The sequence below is a fragment of the Salminus brasiliensis genome, chromosome 4 (assembly GCF_030463535.1).
Source record: "Salminus brasiliensis chromosome 4, fSalBra1.hap2, whole genome shotgun sequence".
In the NCBI taxonomy this organism is placed as follows: domain Eukaryota; kingdom Metazoa; phylum Chordata; class Actinopteri; order Characiformes; family Bryconidae; genus Salminus; species Salminus brasiliensis.
This window is the reverse complement of record NC_132881.1, coordinates 23,661,689-23,685,178: the sequence shown is the minus strand read 5'-3', so window position 1 is coordinate 23,685,178 and position 23,490 is coordinate 23,661,689. Positions and strand designations below refer to the sequence as shown.

General features: G+C 42.2%; 2 protein-coding genes across 6 annotated transcripts; one reads left to right on the top strand and one right to left on the bottom strand.

The window, feature by feature from the left end:
• Nucleotides 1–300: 300 nt before the first annotated feature.
• LOC140554555 (uncharacterized) lies at nt 301–7,398 on the bottom strand. 5 transcript variants are annotated; one of them, XM_072677675.1, is made up of 2 exons: nt 4,903–7,398; nt 301–4,802 (listed from the first exon to the last, which is right to left on the bottom strand). In XM_072677675.1, exon 2 carries the CDS (start codon nt 4,704–4,706, stop codon nt 3,267–3,269), a length of 1,440 nt encoding a protein of 479 aa, XP_072533776.1. In that variant the 5' UTR covers nt 4,707–4,802; nt 4,903–7,398; the 3' UTR covers nt 301–3,266. The 5 variants fall into 5 exon arrangements, with proteins under 5 accessions (XP_072533776.1, XP_072533778.1, XP_072533779.1 ...); XM_072677677.1 differs by having other exon boundaries at nt 5,861–7,398; XM_072677678.1 differs by having other exon boundaries at nt 6,144–7,398.
• A 151-nt stretch (nt 7,399–7,549) lies between these two features.
• Nucleotides 7,550–22,333, top strand: timm23b (translocase of inner mitochondrial membrane 23 homolog b (yeast)). Its single transcript, XM_072677674.1, has 8 exons — nt 7,550–7,731; nt 8,583–8,770; nt 9,093–9,151; nt 10,589–10,682; nt 11,166–11,250; nt 14,181–14,239; nt 14,463–14,573; nt 20,720–22,333. Exons 2-8 carry the CDS (start codon nt 8,650–8,652, stop codon nt 20,827–20,829), a joined length of 639 nt encoding a protein of 212 aa, XP_072533775.1. The 5' UTR covers nt 7,550–7,731; nt 8,583–8,649; the 3' UTR covers nt 20,830–22,333.
• Nucleotides 22,334–23,490: the final 1,157 nt, after the last annotated feature.

The window sequence follows — 23,490 nt, the reverse complement described above, 5'->3', positions numbered from 1 at the left end:
CAGACTTCTGAACAGTAGAAGATATCGTTGCTGTACAGCAAAAAACATGTATCTCCAAGAAAAGGGGACTTTACAGGAGAAGGGAAACAATTTTTTAACTTAACTTTGAATGAAAGTCAATGTAAAATATAGTATATTTAGAGCATATCTACTGGTCCGTTCATCCAGAATTATTTACACAGTGTACAGAGCAGCTACAGGCCTCAAACCAAGGAGAGAACTAATGGAGATAGCTACATGTTCGGACAGCAGCGATCTTCACAAATATACGCTGAGAATGATGTTAGTTAATATGGAGACTTTGCTTGAACCAATGATTTATTACAAAAAAAATGCAAGACAGTAAATTCATAAAGTGTAATCTAATGGCAAACACAATACAAAAACATACACCTCTATATTAGGGGCCACCGCACCGGATTATGGAGACCATGCAGCGGTTAAGAAAATCAAACAGGTGACAATATGGACAGAACCCACATTATGGAGAGAACTGCAGAAAACCAGGCTAACGCTGTTTGCCACAGGAGAAAAACAGAGGCAATAAACTGAATCACAACAGTGAAAAAATAATAATCATTAGACTGAGAACATTTAACCCTCAGCTTTAATAAAGAGAACAGAGGAACCTCGTTAAAACATAAACTGGGGGGGGAGGAAACATGAGTACCAAGCTTTTAGTTCAGGTTTTGGGTTTTTTTTTTTCCTTAACAAACTAAATATCCAGAACCTAATATCAGAGTGTAAGCTGTGCTTGATCCCGGCAACTCAACACCACCCATGGTTTCATCTGTCAAACACCTGCCGGCTCTGGAAACAGGGATAGCCTGCCCCGTTTGGAACAGTAGACAGTAGCTGAGCAGGAGACCGGGTGGACGTGAACACGGGTGGACTGGACACACACGGAACGCTACACGGACCACAGAACTGGACCGAGTGCTTGTGTACAGGCGCCTTCTTAAAGCTTTGGTGTTGCTCAAAAGCAGGTAGATCTTTGTGAGAATGAATGCTAAGTGTTTTTGTGCCTCATGAATCACAAAAGCTTTAAACCCCCATGTGAAAATGGTACCGCGCTGGTTAAAACAAAGGGGAAAAACAGGCCCGATTTTTGTTAGCTACCCTTAAAGGGGAACTCCACAGGTTCATCCACATTTCTGCTAGAGGTTTGATGTGAAGAAACATAGCTAGCTAACTACCCAATGTTTACAGTGGCTGTGACTGGAACCAGACTGAAGTCTGAAGAGTTACTACATGAACATGGGTCAGAAGCTGCTGCCCGATACCTGAGACACTGGTTTCCATCAGTGTTATGAAAAGCCTTTGGCCTGAAATGTACTTCTTTGTAAAGAGGCTGGTAGTGGAGCAGTACATGCAGAGTGCTGTGTGGCAAAATAGTCCCCATATACAAAACTCTTCTGCATTTATCCCCATTTGTTATTCCAAAAACTCACTGGTGGGTTTTTGATAGTAAATAAAATGGCTATAATTGCATCATGGACACAGTGATTCCTGGTTCCCATCACCACTGCTGTAAAGAAAGGGAATAAAACAAGTTGGGAAGTTCCTCTATAATGATCCATTTCACATCAAACCACCCTGAATGAGCCAGTTTTCATCACAACCATTGAATTATGTAGAAACGTTGAACAATCAGTGGAACTCCCCTTTAAAACGTATTTCCAAATTCATGTGTATGTAGTGCTTTTTTTTATTATTATAATTTGTTTCTATAAATACAATAGTGCAACATTTGTTGAAATCTGAAGTCCCTTGGCTAGTCCATAAATTATTCAAAGTTCAAACAAATCATTCACACAAGTTACACAGTCCCCCTCCCCCCACTTCAACGCTTTTCATTTGTACACATATACAGTAGATTTAAAATGTATATAGTTTTTTTTTATCATGAGTATATTCTCTCAGTATATTCATCATGCACACGCACACACACTAATTTATAATGAAGTCACTGGTTTTCTTTTTTTTCCCCCCCCCCAACGCATTCAACATCACACATGTCCGAGCCGCAGTTTGCGGTTCCGAGTAAATCATATGGATCTTTACATGTTCACAACCCAACGAGTAACCTTCCAAATCTTTCGCTCTTTAATTATCAGATGAAGGAAGAACAGTATGAGGAAACAGAAACAACATGAACTGTGCAGAGCAAACGAACGGATTCACAATCCGATTTGTGAAACGTGAAGACAACACCGAAACCAAGGAAAACACCCCCCCCCCCCAAAAAAAAAAAAATTAAAAAAAATGGAAAGAAAAATAAATGTAAGTATTCTATCAGGCGGGTAACAAATTCACCAAAGAGTAAATTCACGTCAGCCGACAACTAAACCAACAAATACAAGCCACTGTTTAAAAGTGTGTGTGTGTGTACTTCGTTTAAATTTTCTTTTTTATTAAAACCACTTGTCAATACTAATGTGAGGAATACAGAGTACTCAGTTTCTTGTATGTGTTGGTTTATATTGAAGGCGAGGGGGCAGGTGGGATCCCAGCTCCAAATAAAAAACCCCAAAGAAATAACCAAAACCCATCAAAACTTCAATAAATAAATAAATAAGGGTCACATTGTTTACTATTCTCATCATATAAGAAATTCTGGGCATCAAATCCACACTTTAAGAACAGCTCCCAATCTTTTGGAGAGCAGCACTGTCAACCACACACTACTCACTTAGCTGTCCACTAATATGAAGGTGCAATTACAACTATTCCTTGCTACTTTTATCCTGGACAACCATCCCCAGTCCATTTACTTTAAATAAGTACTTTGCTTTGTTTTCAGTGCCAAGGGTATTTAGTGCAAGCATTCAAAAATATGCAACACCTGCATTGCTAATGTCAAATCAAAACAAATAAAGAAGGTAGACATAAATAACACTACGAAACTGGGGCAAAAATGACCAATATCCCTAACTGTGATTCCCAAAAAAAATGGAATGTCCAAGAAGAAAAAAAAAAAAATCTTTTTACTTTACACACTGCCAAATGATGGCCGGCACGTCCTCTAGCTGTACCCCACGTGAATGAAAAAGAATGAAAAAAAAAAAAATTGCTGACAACACAGTCAATGACATCAAACCCACTTCACAATGAGAGCAATGCCAAGTCTATCTGTTCTTTAACAAAATAAGAAATGGGTGGGAAATTAAGGGAGGAGGAAAACAAAAAAAAGAGAGAAACCACAACAAAAACAAAGAGGCCTCATTTCCATCTGCTGTGTTGGGATAGTTCCAGAACCTGTCTTCTCACTCGGACTCAGACTCAAGCGGTGCGGTCTCGTCGATCACCTGACCCTGACTGCAAAGATCAGGGGCCTGCTTCAGGTCAGCGTGGACCTTCTTGTGACGCGAGAAGCTGGACGAGTGGACAAACGTCTTGCCGCAGTGCTGGCACTCATACAGTTTGCCCATGGCGTGCGTCTGCTGGTGCTGCTTCAGATTAGACAGCCGGACAAAGGTTTTCTTGCAGGAGCTGCAGCCGTAGCGCTTCTCGCTGCCATGTGTGTCGTGTGCGTCGAAGTCACTAGCGTGGCTGAAGGGCTCTTCGCACTCGTCGCCGGGCGGCAGCGGCAACTTCTTCCGGCCTCCTTTTCCGCGCTTGTTCTTCTTGCACAGCGTGTAATAGTTGGGCTTGTCCCGGGAGCAGAGTTTCAGACGGATCTTCAAATCCGATGACTTGTCGAGGGCATCCTTGCCCTGGGCATAGGAGTTGAGCAGCTGCCGCACGTGGGACACCTGGTGCTTGGAGAGGCTGGTGGAGTTGCTGAAGACCATATCGCACTGCGTGCACTGGTACTGTTTCTCTTGCTCACCTGGCACAAACTTGTTCTCCACCGGTGGCGCCTTCTTTTTCTTGGGGCACCGTCTGCGCTGGGTCACGGTCACGATGGGTGCCGGGGTGGGGGTCGGGTACAGTGGTTTCAGCTTTTTGTCCAGGCCCCTTTTATGGATCAGCCTATGCCGCGAAAGACTAGAGCTGTGGTTGAAGGTCTTGCCGCACGTACTGCATGCGTGCAGTCTCTTGGTTTTGTGACATTTCTTGTGTATGGCCAGAAGCCGCTTGCCGTTGCACCGCACCCCACACACGGGGCACTGGATGAACTTCTGGTTATCCCCCAGCCTTGCTTTAGGAGGAGATGAGGACTGGTCCCCAGTGGTGTGCATGTGCAAGTGGCGTGCCAGGCTGGAGGAATGGCTGTAGCTCTTGCCACAAAAGTGGCAGTTAAACCGTTTGTCTCTAGAATGGGAGCCCTCATTCTCCCAATCACCATCTGAGCCCTCTTCCACCTCCATGCTGTCGTCTTCATCGCCGTCATCATCGCTGCTATCCTCCTCCTCCTCTTCCAGTTGTCTGTTCACCAGCACCATGTGCTCATCCACATCCGAATCGCTCCGTACCACCTCCTGCGAAGCGATTATGCTCGGATCCGTCTCCTCGCATTCTGCGTACACTGCCTCGTACGGGACAAAGTACCTCTCGTCGGGCTCGACCTTGACCAGCTGGTCAGAAGTGAAGCAAGCACCCTCGTCCGATTCCTTTTTCACACAGGATATAGTAAACTTGGAGCCAACCTCAGCCCATTTGACCACATATTCAATGGGCTGGGTGTCGAGTTCCACGGTGATGAAGTCCGCCCCGAGAGCCTCTGGCTCAGATGAAGTCAGCTCAGTTTCCGTGTCCTCCATTAGGGCTGTTCTCCAACGGTCCTCCAGCTGAACCCTCGAGGTACGTAAGCCGCTGGTCCTTGGTTATCACAGCCTCAGTTCACCCCTCAGTAACTCCTGCCAGACAAAACCAGAAAGATTTAAACATGCATCATCAATCTGCTGGTTGACTCATTACCACAAAAACAATTTGGTAAAATCCTGAATAAATGCTTACAGAAAACAGGTTCCCAATCTTGGTCATGGAAGGCCCAAGCTCTACTACATCATGAGTCATTATGAGTGGTTTAATGAGAAAATGTTGATTGTGAACTAACTCAAGTTGTCTTCTTTACAGTATTGGAAATAGGGCTACAACACAATTATAGCCATTTTACTTACTATCCAAAACAGTGAGTCTTAAATTTAGCACTGATAATGATAAAACACTGGTCTGCATTTATTTTATAACAATATATTTTAGACCAAAACCTCAATATAAATCCTAAACCCATGCATGAAGCGGTGTATTCATAACTATTTCATGCAATAACTTGCTGTAGGCTTTTAGCGGCCTCTTTGGACACCAGGATCCTCTCACCAGCATTGTGAACATGTCTGACTCTGTAAATGTCTCTAGAATTGAACTGAATTGAAACTCTGGATGCCTTTATTTACATCGTGGCTATTTAATTACACAGACATTTTGCACACTGTTAAAAAGGCTCAACCCTTAACTGATGAGATGTCTTTAAGCAGGGGGAACATGTGTGCAGAGGTCTTCAACTCCAGGCCCTGAATCCAGTTCCCAGTTCTGGATTTTGTACTGAACTATATTGTACTACTTTTAACTGGCTTGGCCAACTACTGTCCTACCTACCAGTGATTCCAAAATCCAGTACTGAAAACTGAATTCAAGGTCCTGTTGAAGTGGAGTTGAGGACCACTGCACTACAGTGTACGGGGTCTGGAGTCCTTGAGAACCAGGACTGAGAACCACTGCACTGTGGAAGCAGAGGTTCTCAACTCCAGTCCAGTCCAGTCCAGTCCAGTTCAACTTGCACTGACCTGCATAGTTTCACCTATTCCCTATTGCCCCAGCAGAACACCTGAATCTATGCTGGTCAGGAGGTCGCCAGGATTAAAGCTGTAAAAACACAAACAGGGCTCAACCGAGTCACTCAGCCCAACCTCACCCATCATTTCAGCGGCTGATACACCGCCTCACGAACCACCTCAGAAAACCCACTGAGAAGACGACCATGGCCATGGCTCCCAAGTAGATTGTATCGGTGATACAAAAAGATGTTAGTAAGGACTGAGTAAGTGTTCTTACTGTCCTCCTTCTCACACGTAAACCGAAAGCTAGCTAGAGCTCATTTCCTGATCTTGGCCATTCTTGGAGTCGTCGTATATGTGCTATAGCGGTGGACACCGCGTTTATGTTACCTATAGATGTAGCTAATCATGTAGCCTCACCATCGTTTAGCCCGTCCAAATGCAAAACATGTCCCGAAAATCATTTCACTGTAAGAAAACCAGTCAACAAAGCATTGCGGAGTCTCTCTCTCTCTCTCTCTCTCTCTCTCTCTCACACTCACTCACTCTCACTCTCTCTCTCTCTCTCTCTCTCACACACACACACAACTCCTCCAACGGAGGGAAGCCACCGCCACGGTGCATTGTGGGTAGGGATTAAAGGGGCTGCTCAAACTGTAGCCGACTCTCTCCGACGGCCGGCCGAACTGCCTCTAATAATACCGCTTTAACCACCATTATCTACACTTATCCACGACGTGAGAGCTCTCTTAGATGGTGCACTGCTGATCCCGTGCACCGAGCATGCTGATTATACCCCCTCGCTGACCTTGTGGATCCATCCTCACGAACACGGCTCCCTGTATCTTGCTGGCCTGGATTCAATCGGCCCGCCATAAATTCCCCCCCTCAACATCACACACGATCTACGAACCTAAGCCTAACCCTGTACAGTCCAGCACCCTACAACCTGGATCGACTAATGATAACTAGAGCTAGCTAACGACCCCTACCCGGGTCAGTGCAAACCGCAGACCATGATCGTGTATGAAGAGAGAGGAGGGCTTTCACTGTAGGAGGTCGTTTTGACAGGTCTCGCCAGTACTAACCCAGCTAGCTACCTCTGAGCAAAACTGCACGCCAGATGCAAGCAGTGTAATGAGCAAATAGGGTTAGCGCACACGATCCCATTTATGAGGACACCACTTACCTAGCTAGCTACCAACCGAGCCACAGACAGAACCGCCTTAAACGAGGGCGAACTCACTAAGCTACTGGCCGGTGTGGTCCCATGCCACAGAGAGAGAGAGAGAGAGAGAGAGAGAGACAGACAGAAGCACCGCACAATAAATAAACACACACACACACACACACACACACACCCTCGCACATATTTCACAATAGAAAGTGACAAGCAGGCGGTCGGGTTTGTAAACGCGGCTACGGCATCGTGCTTTCCCCCGCTGTCACGGTGCAGCGTCGGTTTAGCTGCCTTTTGTAAACAAATAAGCCAGCAGCGACTCTTTGCGCTGGGTAGGTCGGCTAGCTAACACAAATCATGGGATTTAGAGACATTACCGAGCATCTGCCCAGCAAAAAGTAAATATCTCGCAGTCTCGCTCCTCGCAGTAATGTGACTGTTCAGCTCTGCCGCACCTCTCTGCTCGCCAGATCATAACCGATGTCGTCACGACTGTCAATTTTTAGGCGTTATTTTTTTTTTGGTGTTTCACCGCTGATCTCACGGCATGCGGCTTGACCAACACCAGCGCGGAGTCGATCGGATTGGGTTGCGATTTCGCTATACTAGTCTGGCCACAAAGCAGGGCTTCCTGTCGCAAGGACTGTCGCGACGGCCCAGCGAGGCTCGTCCAGAGACGTGGCTCGTCTCAAAACAACGACACTACACGATTTAATGCGGCATATGCGCTCACGTTAAATGGCGTAAATATTACGTATAGAGAGACTGCTTTTACAACAGTCTGCTGGGACGATAGATTCGAAGACAACAGCGGCAAACAGGAGAGAGGTTGTGTGTGTGTGTGTGTGTGTGTGTGTGTGAGTGTGTGAGCGTGACAGTCAGTGAGACAGGCTAATGTAAATAAACATGGGACTGGCTTCTGATTGGATTCCCGTTCCACCTTAAACGGTGCAGCAGTTAGAGGAGCAGTTACTGGAGCCAGAATGAAACGGCTGCACGGTTTTAAGGTGGAACGGAAACGAAGCTAAATAATATAAATTATAATGTTCTCAAAGTGCACTTACAGATTGGTCCTGGACGTCTCTTCATGAATAAATATTATAAAAAATATTAACTACCTGTCACGTTGAAATATTTAATCTTTTAATTTCAGTAAATTATTTTTTATTTTATTTATTTATTTATTTATTTGTACTGAAACCAAGGCTAATATCTATATTTCTTCTTTTAAATCTACAAAGCTTTAAAATGAGCTGTTTCTAATAGAAATTCCTAGCATCTAAAAGTAGACTGTGTATTTCTCAGCCTACTTAAACACTTGACTACCCCACAGGAGGCAGTCACACAGATTACACAGATTACAATTACAATGTAAGTGTGTGCTATTTCAGGCAAGATTTGTTACAGGATTGGATCAGACCCATTCCTGTTTATCCCCTTTGATATCTGATTCAGCACTTTCTGCTGACATCAGCCTAGTATCTTTACCTTATATAGGATCAGTGCCATTTCTAGGTAGGGTAACTCATTTTGCTTATGCCCTGTCCAGGTAGACCAACCCAGTCTTCTGCTTGTACTGTTTATATTCTGCTGTGTCCTCATTTACTTGCTAAGTTTAGCCTTGCTGAAATTGATTATACTGTCTTATACTGTTTAACATGTGCATGCTGTTTTCACAGGGTTCTATCCTTCTAGCTAAGTGAAAGACATACGCTACCAAGTAAGGCTGTGGGCTTGTAAGGGAAGATGGATAGTGACCAGGGAGAATCGCCATCCAGCCAGGGCTCCAGATCTGGAGGAGGATTTGGCAACCTCTTCAGATCCACTGGACCGAACTACTCAAACACTGAGCTTGCTGGAGTGCCATGTAGGTAACTAAAAGAAGGTTGACCAAAAATATAACCAGTTTTTAACCTTGCCTTAAATGTCACTAAACCGCCAAGACATGTTTAGTGTCCAATGTTGGGAGGTTTAGTTTTGGGTGATAGATTCTGTTAGTTTTTTAGCTACATTAGCTTTATAGATTCAGTGCAAGGCTAAAGAGGCACTTGTTTGCCAATCAATTACATGTAAGTGCAAAATTGGGGAAAAATGGAAAAAAATTCATTAGTAAAGTGTTCCTTTAAGCTTGTGCTTGTACCTATAATACATTCCTGAATAATTGAATAACCCATTGTGTTGTTTTGCAGTGTCCGGAATGAGCCCTCTTTCGCCATACCTAAATGTTGACCCCAGATATCTTGTTCAGGTAAGATTTGTGGACGCTACTACTCTCTTACATAAGTTATCATTCAATAAACATTGCATTTAATTATCCATGCATTCTTGAGCAATGGATAAAGTAACATGGCACTACCATAAAACAAGTCTGCATGATTTCTGAAGTCTGATAGCTGTGTGTCATTAATTCAGGAATGCTGATCACAAACCATGCCTGTTTAACTTTTACACACAGGTTTGTTAGCAGTTAAAATACTTAAACTCACTCTCTAAACGATTTCTACTGAAGTTATTTTCCATGTCAGGGGAGTCGAGTCTTGGTCCTGGAGATCTACCACCTTGAAGAGTTCAGATCCAACAGTATTGCTTAGGCCTTCATTAACTGGATCAGATGTGTCCGATTAGGGTTGGGGTTTAATTTAGCAGGATTTTAGACCTTCAGGACCAGGTTTGGGCATCTCTGATTTGAAAGAAAGAAAATTTAAGAGGAGTCAGGACAAGAGGGCAGGATATTCTTTAACATCATTATGACAGGGATGACTGCACTTTACTAAACTGACATGGCATGTCCAATAGTTTGTAGACACCTATTTACACACTGTATTTTTTTTTTTTCTCAAATCAGTTATTGGAAAGCCTTTATGCTGCACTGTAAGTAAAAGGGATTCTGTATAGTCCAGAAAAAGAGTTATTTTGATAATAACAATAGTGGAACCCTTCCTTGTAAAAGGTTTTTAAAGCAACTATATGTTGCATTTTTACCTTAAAATAACAACTTCATTGTGTCATTGTGATGTAATACATATAATAGTGTTGCTGGCGTTGGTACTCTGGGCTTGCAGTATGTAACTTTGGAGAAGTGGGCAGAATAAGAGTACTGTGTAAAACTGCATAACCCAAGTCACATTTGTGTAAAATCATGTAATGCGACTCTATGCTACCTCAGTCCACATGCTTCTTTCACTTTCAGTGGCTGTTCTGTATCTATTAGCTTGTCCAGAAGAATGTTTTCTATTAGGGGTGCCTCAAAGCGCAAATTACACTTCCCAACTGTAGGGGGAGCCCTGGGGCAATTTTCCATAGTGCTGCTTTAAAGTACCATCTACAAGAGTTAAAATGGAATGCAACTGATGTTGGATAATCAGCTCTGGATCACAAACACTGTTTCAGCTGATCTCAGTGGTGTTCGATGGAGCTCCATTAGTCCAGAGAACACAGTTCCACTGTTCCACAGCGCAGTGCTGGGGAGGCTTTATAAAGCTTTGGGCATGGTGACATTTGGCTCATATGCAGCTGTCCCATTCTGTTGCAGTTGCCTTTCTTGGAGTGCTTTTTTAATTTTAAAAGTTTTAATTTTGAAACTTAAAACTTTTAAAATGTGGAATATTGAAAATAATTTATGGTTTTGTGAAATCCCCATCAGTAAGTCTCATTGCTGACTTGTCTTCTGACCTGTCTATTGTAGGATGCTGATGAGTTCATTTTGCCCACTGGTGCAAACAAGACCAGAGGTCGCTTTGAGTTGGCTTTCTTTACAATTGGATCCTGCTGTATGACGGGTACATGTTAATCACTCTACTCAAATCACATAGTATATACGATTAATGTATTTCTGTGTAATATGGTGCTTCTGTGACTACCGGCACGTTTAGATCCTAACAGTGATGTATGATCAAATATAATGAGCTTATGTAATTTATTAAGCATATTTTGGATCAAAATACCATGATTTGTGTTCTGAATGACTGAATTATACATACTGAAATATGTCAAAATGACATTTTTCAATTGAAAATTATTAGTCTCTGTATTCGCAGGAAAAAAAAAGTATGATCCTGATTTCCTGTTTTCATAATCCACAAGATACAAGCTTTTAATGAATGTATTCTTTCTGCAGAAAATATATTTTCACTGTTTTTCTAAACAATCTGGATGGCCAAAACTGTCTGATGAAGCTGCAAAAAAACATATATATATATATATATACTAATGAGCAGAGCAGCTTCTCTATGCTTTTATGACTTGCTTCGTTGTACATTTAGGTGCACTATTTGGAGCCATCAATGGACTCAGAATGGGAGTATCTGAAACCAAGAACATGGCCTGGTCTAAACCTCGTAATGTACAGTGAGTATCCTACCATTCTGTGGAAAAAGGTTATAAAAAATGTTATTATGGTAAATATAAACCAGAAAATCAATTAAATAATCCTTTCTTTAGAGTCATTTTCAGTGAATGATCAGTTATATCCCTTGTACCTTTTTCCTGATATCTTCCCATCTATTTGAATCTAATCCTGGCCTTTGACATCTTTGGATCTGTATGGATTTTTGTGCAGGGCTTCCACAGAGCAGACTAATCATTATTGTAGTGATGGACGTTAAACAGATGATATACTGCAGTGGTTTGGTTATTTTAGTAGGGTCTGTATGCAGTTCCTTGACTTTATTTATGTCCCCAATGTACTTTATATATTTAGCCAATAGAGGGCAGTGTTTACCAGGGCTTGATTTTGTGGTTTGGCTGTTATTGTTGGTTAAAGATTTGTTCCGGCTCTTGGGGGCATAGTCAGATGACTCATTCACAAAGCGTAGGTGGAGTTTTCTCTTCTGTGAGAACAGGCTGAGGCTGACACACAGCGTGGAGCTCTAAATGTGGCCAGAACTCCATGTGATGAGGCTGTCATTTCCAACTGCTCACTTTTATATGAAGTTCCAGTTTTTAACATTCGCAAGCCAGAGAAATGCCAAAAAAAAAGCTGTTTCAGTAGGTCATTATCTTGAGCGTTGATGTTCATAATGACATGGCAACTAATAGTCCATATTTTAGAGGGTGGAACATCTGAATGATCTGAATTAAAAATGAGCTATTATAAAAGCCTCCCTTACACAATTACTCTTTTGCCCTGTTGGGTATACAGCAGCTTTATGAGGGTGTGCTTTGTTGGTGCAATGCTCACTGCACTGCATGTGTAACCAGATTTGTGGTCCAACTTTAGCTCAGTTCAGGCTTTTTTAGGCACTTTCAAGACATTGCTCAAGCAAGCTCTTGGATCTGCATCAGTGAGGGACAACAAGGCTGTGTGTAAATTTCAGATTTAGACATGCACAACTGGTCAGAAGTTTCATAAGACCCCAGTTGTTCCAGTTTTTATTGACATTTAGGCAATTCAGGTCCAGTGAATGAACCTGAAGTGATAAATAAAGGCCAGGGACCTCGAGGGGTGCAAGGGTAAGCAGTAAACTGCCAGCACTTTTGAGGAAAAAAATTAAAAAAGCTTTGCTGGCTATAGCTGGTCTGTATTAATAGTAAGTGAAGCTTTAACCATTGACAATTTACCAACCCCTTTAGTCTATGTTAAAGCAGTGTTGGGTAGACTCTACTGCTGTGTTCAGAAAACATTACACATTTGACAGTGACTAAGACACTGAACCAAGAAACACAGATTTACCATAATAACTCTAAAAAGTGGAGCCAGAATTACAAATAAGGCTGGCATGTGGTGAGGACAGTTTCCTATGGCATCAAAAGACTCTTGGAAACTGGAGAAGATTGAAGAGGTCTGGTACTAGATTTCTGAGAGACAACAGCTTGCAGAAAAGCTCAACACTGGAGCAAGTCTCCATTTCAACTGTAAGGAGAAGACTTGGAGCTACAGGTTTGACAGGTGGAGTGGCAGTAAGGTCATTGCTAGGATGGCAAAACAAGAAACGTAGGCTTGTGTGGGCCGTGCAGCACCACCAGTGGACAACTGGAGACAGTAGTCCAAACTAGTGTAGATTCAGGGACTGTATAGTGTAGTATAGTTTTGTAGAGTGTTTCCTAATAATGATCTAATGGCTAAAGAGGTACATTTGAAACTTTACGATATTTAAATAGATCAAACATTTAAAATATGTATGAAAACTATATATAAAACATTCAGCTGCAGGTTCTTGGTAAGGACAGGAGACACCTTTACCATATCTCTCTCATCTAACGGGACAGGAGCACTCTCATTCAGCATAGCGGTCCAAACCAAACATGCCTGTATTTGTCCCACCAGCGTGTAAATGACATGTAGGAACAACAAACCATTCACCAGCATTCCTGAGTCCCTCCTTGACAAGCCTTTAATAGATACAGTATTGTGTATATTATGTCTGAAGGCACAAATCTCGCTAGCACTCACACAAGTCTCGGCTCCCAGCACAGAAAGTACATACCTGTATGAGTAAGGCAGCGCAGGCAGCCTTGGGCCCACCACATGCAGGCACATAGAGGCATGTAATTGGATCCACACATACAGGCCCTTACTGTGGCCCTGACCACTGGCTACATTACGTCACACAGGTCGGTACACACAGCTGTGTTTGTTCTTCTGATCAAACTGATGATTTTTAACCTTCAGGTAATGTAAAGGTTCTTGCCACTCAGAACTATTTGAAGCACCCTTATTTTTTAAAACATCCCACGGGTGTTCAATGGCGTTAGAAAATTAGTAAATTGTGGTCATTAAAAGAGATGCACATGGTCAACAACAGGAGTCAAATAGGCTGTGGCATTCAAGCAGTGATAAATTGGTATGAACAGAGTGTGCCAAGAATCTCCACCAGCCTGGACTGTTGACACAAGTCAGGTTAAGTCCATGAATTCATACTGTTGGTGCAAGACTGCATCAGATCACATCAGTGTCCAGTCTGCAGCTTTCTGTTCATGACTGATAGAAGTGAAAGCCAACATGGTCTTCTGCTGTTGTAGCCCATCCACCTCAAGGTTGAACGTGTTATGCATGCTGATGTCATGTGATGTGAGAGGTTAACAGAGAATGGCCTGATTACTGGTGCTCAAAATCACAGAGATGACCCCCCGCCCCATTGCCTCTGGCAGATTTGACTGATGACTGCAAGAATGTGTAGGTGTACAGGTGTTCCTAATGCAGTGCTCAGTGAGTGTGTGTGTGTTCTATTGCCTTTTTGTAATTATTACTATTGCTGATATTCATGAGTCAGCCTAGTACCTTTCCCTCCTCTAAATCTGGATTAGTTCCGAAACATCCTTTTTATTTTCTCCTGCAGAGTGCTAAACCTGGTGACCCGTCAGGGTGCGACATGGGCAAATACTCTGGGCTCACTTGGTAAGTGCCTTAGTTTCTCATTGTCTGTTTCTGTTAAAGATATGGTTCACATGAGCAGTGAGTTGCACTAGCACCTCACAGAGCATGGTAACGTGAATCGTTAAAGCAGACTACACAGGTCATTTAAATAAGGCACTGAATTACCAAATAGCCTTTTGTCATTATTTGTGTGTGTATCTCTCTCTCTCTCTCTCTCTCTCTCTCTCTCTATGTGTGTACACAGCTCTATTGTACAGCGTGTTTGGCGTGATCATAGAGAAGGCCAGAGGAGCAGAGGATGACCTCAACACTGTGGCTGCTGGGACCATGACTGGTGTCCTTTACAAATCCCCAGGTGAGGAAAACTCTGCCACATTTAGCTTACAAACGACTGACTTTAAGGAAATATGCAGCAGTGGGGAAATATACACAATAAAAACTCATAGGACTTCCTTGATATGTTGCATCAATGAACTGCATTTAGTTTCGCCCAGTTCTGAGAAAGGGAAACATCTTTTACATTTTGTATTAAAGCCTCTGGGTCTTCCTTCTAATTAAGTTAAACATTTCCCTAATCACTCATGTCAGGGAATACTATGTGCAATATCCCACCCCCATGTGCAATTAAGAGTCTTTTGCTGTAAATAATATTGTTTATTGCTTTTTTTAATTCTTATCTATATTGTGTGTATATAGTCTAAATTATTTATTTATCGAAATTTTTGTAACTGCGTGTCCTGCTATCCCTTTCTGCTGTTACACTGTGAATTTCCCCACTGCGGGACTAATAAAGGATTATCTTATCTTATCTTATCTAAGGCTAGCATGGCTCCACCCTCTCTTTGAGTCTTAGCAACCTAACTAAAGCTAAAGCTGGCAAGCTAAAGCACGTGGGCCCTGTTGTCGTCCCTTCCATGGCACATGATACCGCTATGAATTGGAAGGGCACTGGAGGAACAGCATGGCACACAGGGCTCGAGCTTGTATCTATAAATGGACTGGTAACTTGATTACAAATATCAAAACCTCAGCCCTAACAATCTGTGAAATCACAAGCACAGTTTAAAGTAAAAAGCTTCTCTGTCTCAAGGCTCGAGACATTGCCATGGTAAGGTAAACAAACTTGTGTTCACTAGTGATGGAGGGCTCTCATTCATGCACATTTACTAGAATATGAAGAGACTGTTCTCAGAGGGGTCTGATGAGTTCTGCCTTGTTTTCTATGTAGACTTTGCTGAACGCTTCAGTTAACACCCATGTTTAGGATTATACCCCAAAAAAGGAATATAAGCAAACAGTTAAAACTTATTTATCTGGGCAATAATGTGCTGCTTGTGTAATACTATAAAACATTAGATTAAATTCACACACATTAATGCAGTGCAAAAGGAACACAAATACATTTTCATAGAAGAACAGAGCTTTGGTTTCTCTATACCCCCAGACTCAGATCTGTTCAGATTCACCAGCAGGAGAGCGCCTGATTTTACTAAAGCACTGATTAGCCAAACCAGGTTTTAGAGGATAATTACACTTAATACTGGCCTTTCCTAAAGAGAGATTTGGAATTTGAACATAAAACACATGAAATCATTACTTTTATAGTACCAAGTTTGGACACCTGCTGGAATCACCTGCTGATCATCATCATAAAAACATTTGATCCAAAGGCCAGGATGACCATATTTTTGTTTTCAGAAATAAGGATGGATACTGGAAACACACGGGTAGCTACCATAGTTAGGATGTCGTGGCTGGGAGGGGGGGTTCCAAGTAAGTCACCCGAAAGGTGATGATTTGGTCATATGAGGCTAATTAGGCTATTTATTGGTCTTCACAGCTAACACTTAACACTTCCACAGTCCTACAATTTAGGCCTACATGAATCAGCTCATCCACAACATCCTAGCTACAGTAAATACCCGTTTGTTACCAGTGTCACAAATGGTCACCCAGCATTTGGATGAAATGGATTTAAGCACACATTCAGTCCAAAAGTTTTTTTCGTATTTATTGTAATATTAATGTGCAAATAAAGATACACAGTTACTCTTTAGCCTTTGACGGGTAGTAAATAAACAACAAAATAGTCTTATCAAAATAAGCATTTATTGCATTTGTGGTTCAGAATAATTCCAGTCAGTGACCCAGACTTTCAGTGGAACTCAAAGAAGGATGCAGAGGAGACCTCAATTTGGCTGGCTTATTAGCAAGCCCAGAGACGCCTTGTGCCTTAATGAATTCAGACAGGCTTTTGTTGTGGCGGCCCGTTTAACATACCTTCTAAGGGCTGCCGTACAGTTGGAACACACTGTGAATTCCCTCCACAAACCGGGTTTTCAGTAAGCTGCTTGTGTATGAAATACTCAAGGTTTGTGTGAGATTTAAGAAATGGATTCTAGGTCAGTCAAATATTTGCAAAAATATGCAAGCCACTGAGAAGTAAAAAAAATTAAAAAAATAATATATATATATATATATATATATATATATATATATATATATATATATATATATAATTTTTTATTTTTTTTACTTCTCAGTGGCTTGCATGTTTTTGCTATTGGACCTATTGACACTGTCGTATCCTGGTTCAGATCCTATTTAACAGATACCTTATATGATCAAAAGTAGAACTGCTCAGTCATTGTTTCTTCTGAAATTAGGAGTATTTAAAATAGTTGAATCTGCTTTTGTTGGACTAACTGTCGAGTACTACTAGTTTTTGGAGCATTGCCCATTTGATTGCATTCACAAGAGAGTCAGGATGTTGGAGGATCACCACCCCACCTCATCTGCAACTCCCCAACTTGTCCCAAAAGTATTGGATGGAGCACCATACATCATTCCCGAGAACACAGTTGCTGGGGGGCTTAATACCTCTGTAGCTCACACCTGGCATTAGGCATGGTGCCAACAGCTTCATGTTTCTCTATTGCCATTGCGTCATTACTGAGACTGGACAAGCTGTGTGTGTGTGTGTGCCTTTGCACATCTGTGTCAGCAATGGGTGCAGCTTAAAGTAGCTGAATGCATTATTTATAAGGGGTGTCCACAAATTAGACATACAATGTAGGTGTCAATTTCGTTTCTATTAGGGGGATCAAACCTCCTATAAAGTCTCTGGAAAGCAACAATATGTTTTGCCTCGCTAATAAGGACCCTCTGGTGTGGGTCTCGTAGCTAACCCTAGGTTCAGGTTGTCCACTTTAGTGTTGCTGCTCCCTCTTCTTCTTCTTCTTCTTCTTCTTCTTTATGATTGAGGAGGTTAAGGTCTGTCCTGACAGATTTAAAAGCCAACCACTACAGGAGTGTATGGACAGCAGTAAGGCATGGGTGGAAAGCAGTTCTTTGAAAACATGAAACAAAGTGGTGTGAGGAAGCTCAAGACCAGAGGAAGAGTAGCAAGGCTGCAATATGCTGCAAAACTGACACCATAGCATATGAAATCATCTTAAACACAGTTGCCATGTGTAATATTTCTCATTGAAAGATAATTTTAGTCATTTTTGTGTTTTTAGTAATTTTATCAAGTGAATGTATCTCACTATATTGGATCATTTGACTTCTTTTTAAAAATAATATGCATGAAAAAACAAATTATTTTTTTAACAGTCAGTTGTTTTTTTAATCAGTTGTTCTTATGTTTATCAGTAATCATTACAGCAAAAGCTCTTTTAGACACTGGGTATTTAGTTTGAGGCGGTAAACTAATGAGGAAACGGAGGTTTCGGTTCTCTGTAGCAGACTTTTGTCTAGGAACTGAAAATCCCTTTTACAGTTCAACCCTCTGGCGGGTCGAATCTACTGGCAGGTTGCAAAAATCACAGAGGACACCTCTGTCAACAAACCCTGGATTGTCCCCCTACACTCTCAAAAAACAGGTTACTAGAAAGCAGAAGTGTGTGTTTGTGTGTGTGTGTGTGTGTGTGTGGTGATACAGGGGGAAAGGCCTGTGGAGTTTTGCCAGTCAGCTGAAAGGAGTAGGCTAGAGTTCAACTGCAGATAAGTGAAAGCAGCCCCCCCCCACCCCCCACCCCCCACTTCTCTATTCCGGCCTGCTGATTTGGCTTTAAACTCTGTGAACCTGCTATCCAATCACGAGTTCACTGACCACTCAAAGTGACATTTCCAGCTCACATGTTGCTTGCAAAGGTGTCAATAGTTTTGTTTTTCTTATCACAGAGGAAGTTTTGCCTGATTTTATTGTACATGTTCAGTTGTTAAGCTTGTTAAGGCCTTTTTTTTTTACAAGTGTTTTCGCATCCAGTTCAAAGTCTCTTGTTGGGAATGTTGTGTGCCGCACATTTCTTTGTTTTTCACATCAGATGACAGCTGAGCAAACAGTTTCTCGACATGTGGACGTGCAGAGGCACAGGGTTGTAGAGAAGACGGAAAGACTTGCAGTCTGTATTGCTAGGATTGAGAGATATGGAGTAGGATTTTGGGAAAGGAATTTCCGTTTTTTCCCCCCAAATAGTCCAAATGAGGTTAGGCTCAGCATGGAGTTAGGGGAAATCAGGTTCGGTGTGTATGTAAATAAGGCAGTGTGGTGTATCAACCCAGCCATGCCTAGAAACTTGTGCTCAGGCACCCTTAGAGAACATATGTATGCTCTTATGCAAAAGTTTGGACCCTGGTCAGAATTTGACCACTGGTCAAATGACGCATGATAAATTGGTGAACAAATCTTAAAAATGTGAATGTAAAAAATAGCCCTCAAATCAATAAGGAATTTAAGAACAAAACATCTGCGGTATAAAATGGCCTGATTATGTTTCATGTAGCAGTTCATGTGACTCGGCCTGGTAAAGGACTCAAGTCTTGTCCTCAGAGCCTTAAGATGTAGACCACCTTACTAGTTTTTAGATGTGAAGGGCCCAGGACCTCTTGAACATGGCTTCTGACTAACGTGCGGTAATGATGCTGGGCGAGGCTAGCAGCCAGCCCACTAACACCATGGTAGAGATGCTGGGCAATGCCTTCATCTGGCATCAAGTGCGCTGTTAATGCTGCGGTAGCGATGATGAGTAATTGAGAGATTAATTACATTACCATTAGTGCCACAGTATTCTGTGCACCACTTCCCTTTACAGAGACCCAACCTCAGCTTACCTAAGATTACATCTCCCCTCGGCAGCACATATACTTGTTAGCTTTGCGGCAAAATGTAGTCCTCAGTTCTTACGGATGCACGATTAAACAAGATTCGTCAGTTAGGCTCTCATTCACTCACTCATTCAGCCAATCAGTGAGCGAAATTGCCTCTTCTGTGGTTCGGCAATAAAACTTAACCTATTTATTTGTGCCATTACGGGTTACACATTTAATGTGAAGAACTGGGCTGTTGATAGAGTATGTAAACTTTTATCTATTAAATTAGAAAATCAGAAATGTAATTTTACCAAGAGCTCCAAAATCTTTGCGCAACACTTCTATTAGACCCTGTTTTGGACCAGTAGCTTCTTAAAACTAGTGTAAAACAATGTAGCGTTATTGTTTTAGATTGCACCATATTTGTAATAAAAAAATGATGACTATTTAGGGGGATGGCGTTCATCAGATCTGGTTCCTAGTACTGCCACTTTGAACAATTCAGGCTCTACGCTTCTCTAAAACTCTTCTCTGAATGACTTTGTTTATATGATAACCATTTATTCATACAGCAACTTTGAGATATGTGTGGAATTCACCTTTACGGACACAATAAAAGGAGTAGAAAAGTCCACAGTGCTGCTTTGTCCTTCTTGTTTGTCTGATGTAGTCTAATAACACCCCCTCTTGCAGGTAGAGAAGGCATGAATAACCTGATTTTGTTGTAATGAAAAGCTGACTGTAGGCCGTGTCTACTTCTGAAAGCCATGGGTGTGGGCACAGCACTGGGGGAGAAGAATGAGTGGAGGCACTGACGTAGCGCTTAGCTCATCCCGCACTTATCAGGGCTCCCCTGGTAGTGGGTGTGGAGGACATGCACCGTTACATGAGAACTCTATCAGACCTTATCCTGCTCTTCTGAACCGAATGCAGAGTTTTGTCTCTGTTAGACCACTCTTTGAAATTGGAGTATTGTGAGGGGGTGGGGTTTAAGTCTGTCAAGTTGTTTTGGCAGTGACCACGGCTGACTGCTTTGACACACTTTTCACTTTCTACCCTCCAGACATGGTTCTGAGACCTGAACATTGTTCTTGACCGAAACCTAACCTTGATTGATTTCTCAGCAGTTTGGCAGCAGCCTGGGCTAGCTTGAGATATTTGGGTTCATGTTGTGGCTGCTTTCCTTCGACCACGTCTACTCTGACCCTACGCTACTTAGGCTGGTAATTGCGCTGATAATGTTTGCCTGTGTTCCCAAATCCCAGCTTTGTTTATACTTCGAAGCCAACAATCACGTCTCACTTGCATGAAAGGAATGCTCATCTGTCTAGGCTTGAGCTTGCTGAAATGTAGTATGCATATACAGTCAGAGCTGTTGTTCTTCAACCACGCCTTTGTGTGTTGCAGGAGGGGTGCGTGGAGCAGCCCGGGGGGGTATGGTCGGCCTGGTGCTTTCAGGACTCTATGCCCTGTACAATAACTGGAACCACCTGAAAGGCTCCCAGACGCGCTACTGAGCCAGAGCCACAACAGTAGTCCTTCAGTGCTTCTAGACACCAACATCCGTCCTACAAAACATCTCACTGATTGAGTATGAATGTTGCTGGTACAGAGGTTGTGGAGATTAAACATGTACATTTCAGTCCCCATAAATGCTGCATTTAATTGAATTGTAAATGGCTAGTTTTGCTGACTTTTAATAGTGCTGTAATTTGTAGTTCTTGCATTTTCATATTTTGAGCACAGCTGATGTTCTGTGATGCACTTTTTTTCTTAGTTTAACACAAAACAAATGATTTCATGCCAGAATGTGAGAAGCTTTTGAAAGAATGTCTCATTTATGACTTGCTCAAACATTGCACTTTAAATTTATTGAAGGAATGGTTCAAAGATAAAACCTGTGTACCCAGTAAACTGAAAAAGCAGAGTCTAAAGAGATGTAGACGTCAGCTCCGATTGGGGTAAAGATTGAACTGTGTACATCTGCTTTTTTAAGAAAACCATTCCTTCAAGACATTATATAATCCATTTATGGTGAAGCTTGACTTAATTAAAATTCTGTGTCATTCTAATAAAAAAAAATATCTTTGTAATATTCTCTGTTATTAACAGAGATTGAGAATAGTGGTTGGTGTAGCTCAGCAAGTGATAACATTGCCGGCAGAGTCCCTGGGACTGGGAGCAAGACTCCAGACACTATATTCACCTACCTATGAAACATGATTCAAGACAAGACAAGACAAGTCAGACACAGATGGAATTTGGCCTCCACCTAATCCGTTCGTGCAGTGAACACACACAAACACACTAGTGATCAGATGCACGCAGTGACTGAGCACACTGTGCCCATGGCACAGGGAGAATGAAGGGCCTTGCTCAAGGGCCCAACAGCGGAGACTTGCCGAACCACGGTATCGAACCCACAATCCTGTCATCAATAGCCTGGTGCTCTAACCGCTGAGCCACCACTGCCATTTGGCTGATACTGTTATCCAGAGTGACTTACATTTGGGTAAGTCACTCTGGATAACAGCATCAGCCAAATGTCATACATATATACTACAAATATCAATATATTTTTTTGCCAATTAACCCTCCTAGCAATGCTGGGAGGAGCACCCAATGGGTCTTCTGATACATGTCAAGCCATCCACAGCACTTTTCCAACTGTCACCAATGCAGCATTGCCGGGTGGGGGGGAGGTTCCAGCTCCACTGCACTAGATATTGGACGCCTGTGCATGCCAACAACACTTAAGAGCGATGAGGGGAGGGCATGGCCAATTGTGCTCTCTTGGACTCTGGATGCTGATGGCAAAGCGGCATAGTTTGGGATTCAAACTCACGACCCCCAGGCCAAACTTTAGCTTCAGTGTCTGGACAGTTAACATGGTTGTCTGCCAAGACTTGCTCCTCTACTAACAGCCGTATTTATCAAATCCTGTTAATAAAAGCATGAAGTGGCTGATAAGGAGGAAATTGCCTAAGCATTGTAAAAAAAAAAAAAAAAAAAAACATAAAATCAGATCTCTTGGAAATAATTAACTGTTACTTTCCAAGGTCATTTGGTAAGCGCTTACATGATGTAACCTATATAAAGACAGATTAGCTCTGATGAAATCTTGTTCTTTAGGACAGTGATGTGACGGACAGGTGAATAAGCAGGTTGCTGCGGCTCTGTGCTTCAGGGGATTTAAAATGAAACACCGACTATTAAAGTGCAGAATGTCAGCATTAACGGCTTAAGGGTGTATACTATTATGAGTAAACAAGGAATCACAGCCCACTTATACTCGTCATCCCCCATTAAATGCACACTGTGGCTACTCTAGTTTCTTTCCCAGCTGTCATGCTGCCACTTTTACAAGAGAGTTAAATCTAGACGTGGCATTTATTTCAAAGAAATGCTGATGGATGTTAAACAGGCCATTGTGTGAGGAGTCGCAATAAATCACCCACAGCCAGTCAAAAGCAAGAACTCCTCTGGGGATGTCACAAAGCATTAGCGTAACCTGAAAGTTTAGGCCTTTTTCATGCGTTCAATCAATAGGTTGTTCTTCTATGCATAAATAGTAAGCATGTGACATTACTTTGGAGGGAAAATGCCCAGATGGGGTTTTACACAACTATTTACAACCCTGTTATTTAGCCTCAGAAGGCATAGAAGGCTGATCTTCCTTTAAGGTGAAAAGAAATTAGTACTGCACTGGAGCTGCAAGGCAAGTCCAGTAGACGTCCATATAAGATCTTTCAGGGTAACATAAACCTCCATTAGCCTCAAAGCTCCAGTACAGAACTTCAGACACTCAACATGTCCTTACTTTTCAGCTCCAGAGAGCTCCATTCCTTTAAGACATAAATTAATGCTAGGATTTATTTATGGTGAAGCTTGACCTAATTAAAGTGTGTTCTGTATATGTATGCCATCCTAATAAAGGTAATATCTGTAATAGTTTTATTAATCTGTTATTAAAAGAGATTTGACTGAGTGATAACATTGCTGTTCTTGTGGCAGACTGCGGTTCGATTCCCTGGGCAAGACTCTGGGCAAGACTACCTGGTTTACAGCACAGTGTTGGCTCACTGTAACTGGTTTTGTAGTTCCTACCGGTTTACACTGTTACTGTCCTCTTGGTCTTCCCTAGCTGCATGGTGTGCATTTAGCTAGCAGAAGAGCCT

What these genes read in the sequence shown, in the direction of transcription:
- timm23b (XM_072677674.1), top strand. Translation starts at nt 8,650, where the DNA reads ATGGATAGTGACCAGGGAGAATCGCCATCCAGCCAGGGCTCCAGATCT. An exon ending in TGAGCTTGCTGGAGTGCCAT is followed by an intron (nt 8,771 to 9,092) that starts GTAGGTAACTAA and finishes GTTGTTTTGCAG; the next exon opens with TGTCCGGAATGAGCCCTCTT. An exon ending in AAATACTCTGGGCTCACTTG is followed by an intron (nt 14,240 to 14,462) that starts GTAAGTGCCTTA and finishes GTGTGTACACAG; the next exon opens with CTCTATTGTACAGCGTGTTT.
- LOC140554555 (XM_072677675.1), bottom strand. Translation starts at nt 4,706, where the DNA reads ATGGAGGACACGGAAACTGAGCTGACTTCATCTGAGCCAGAGGCTCTC.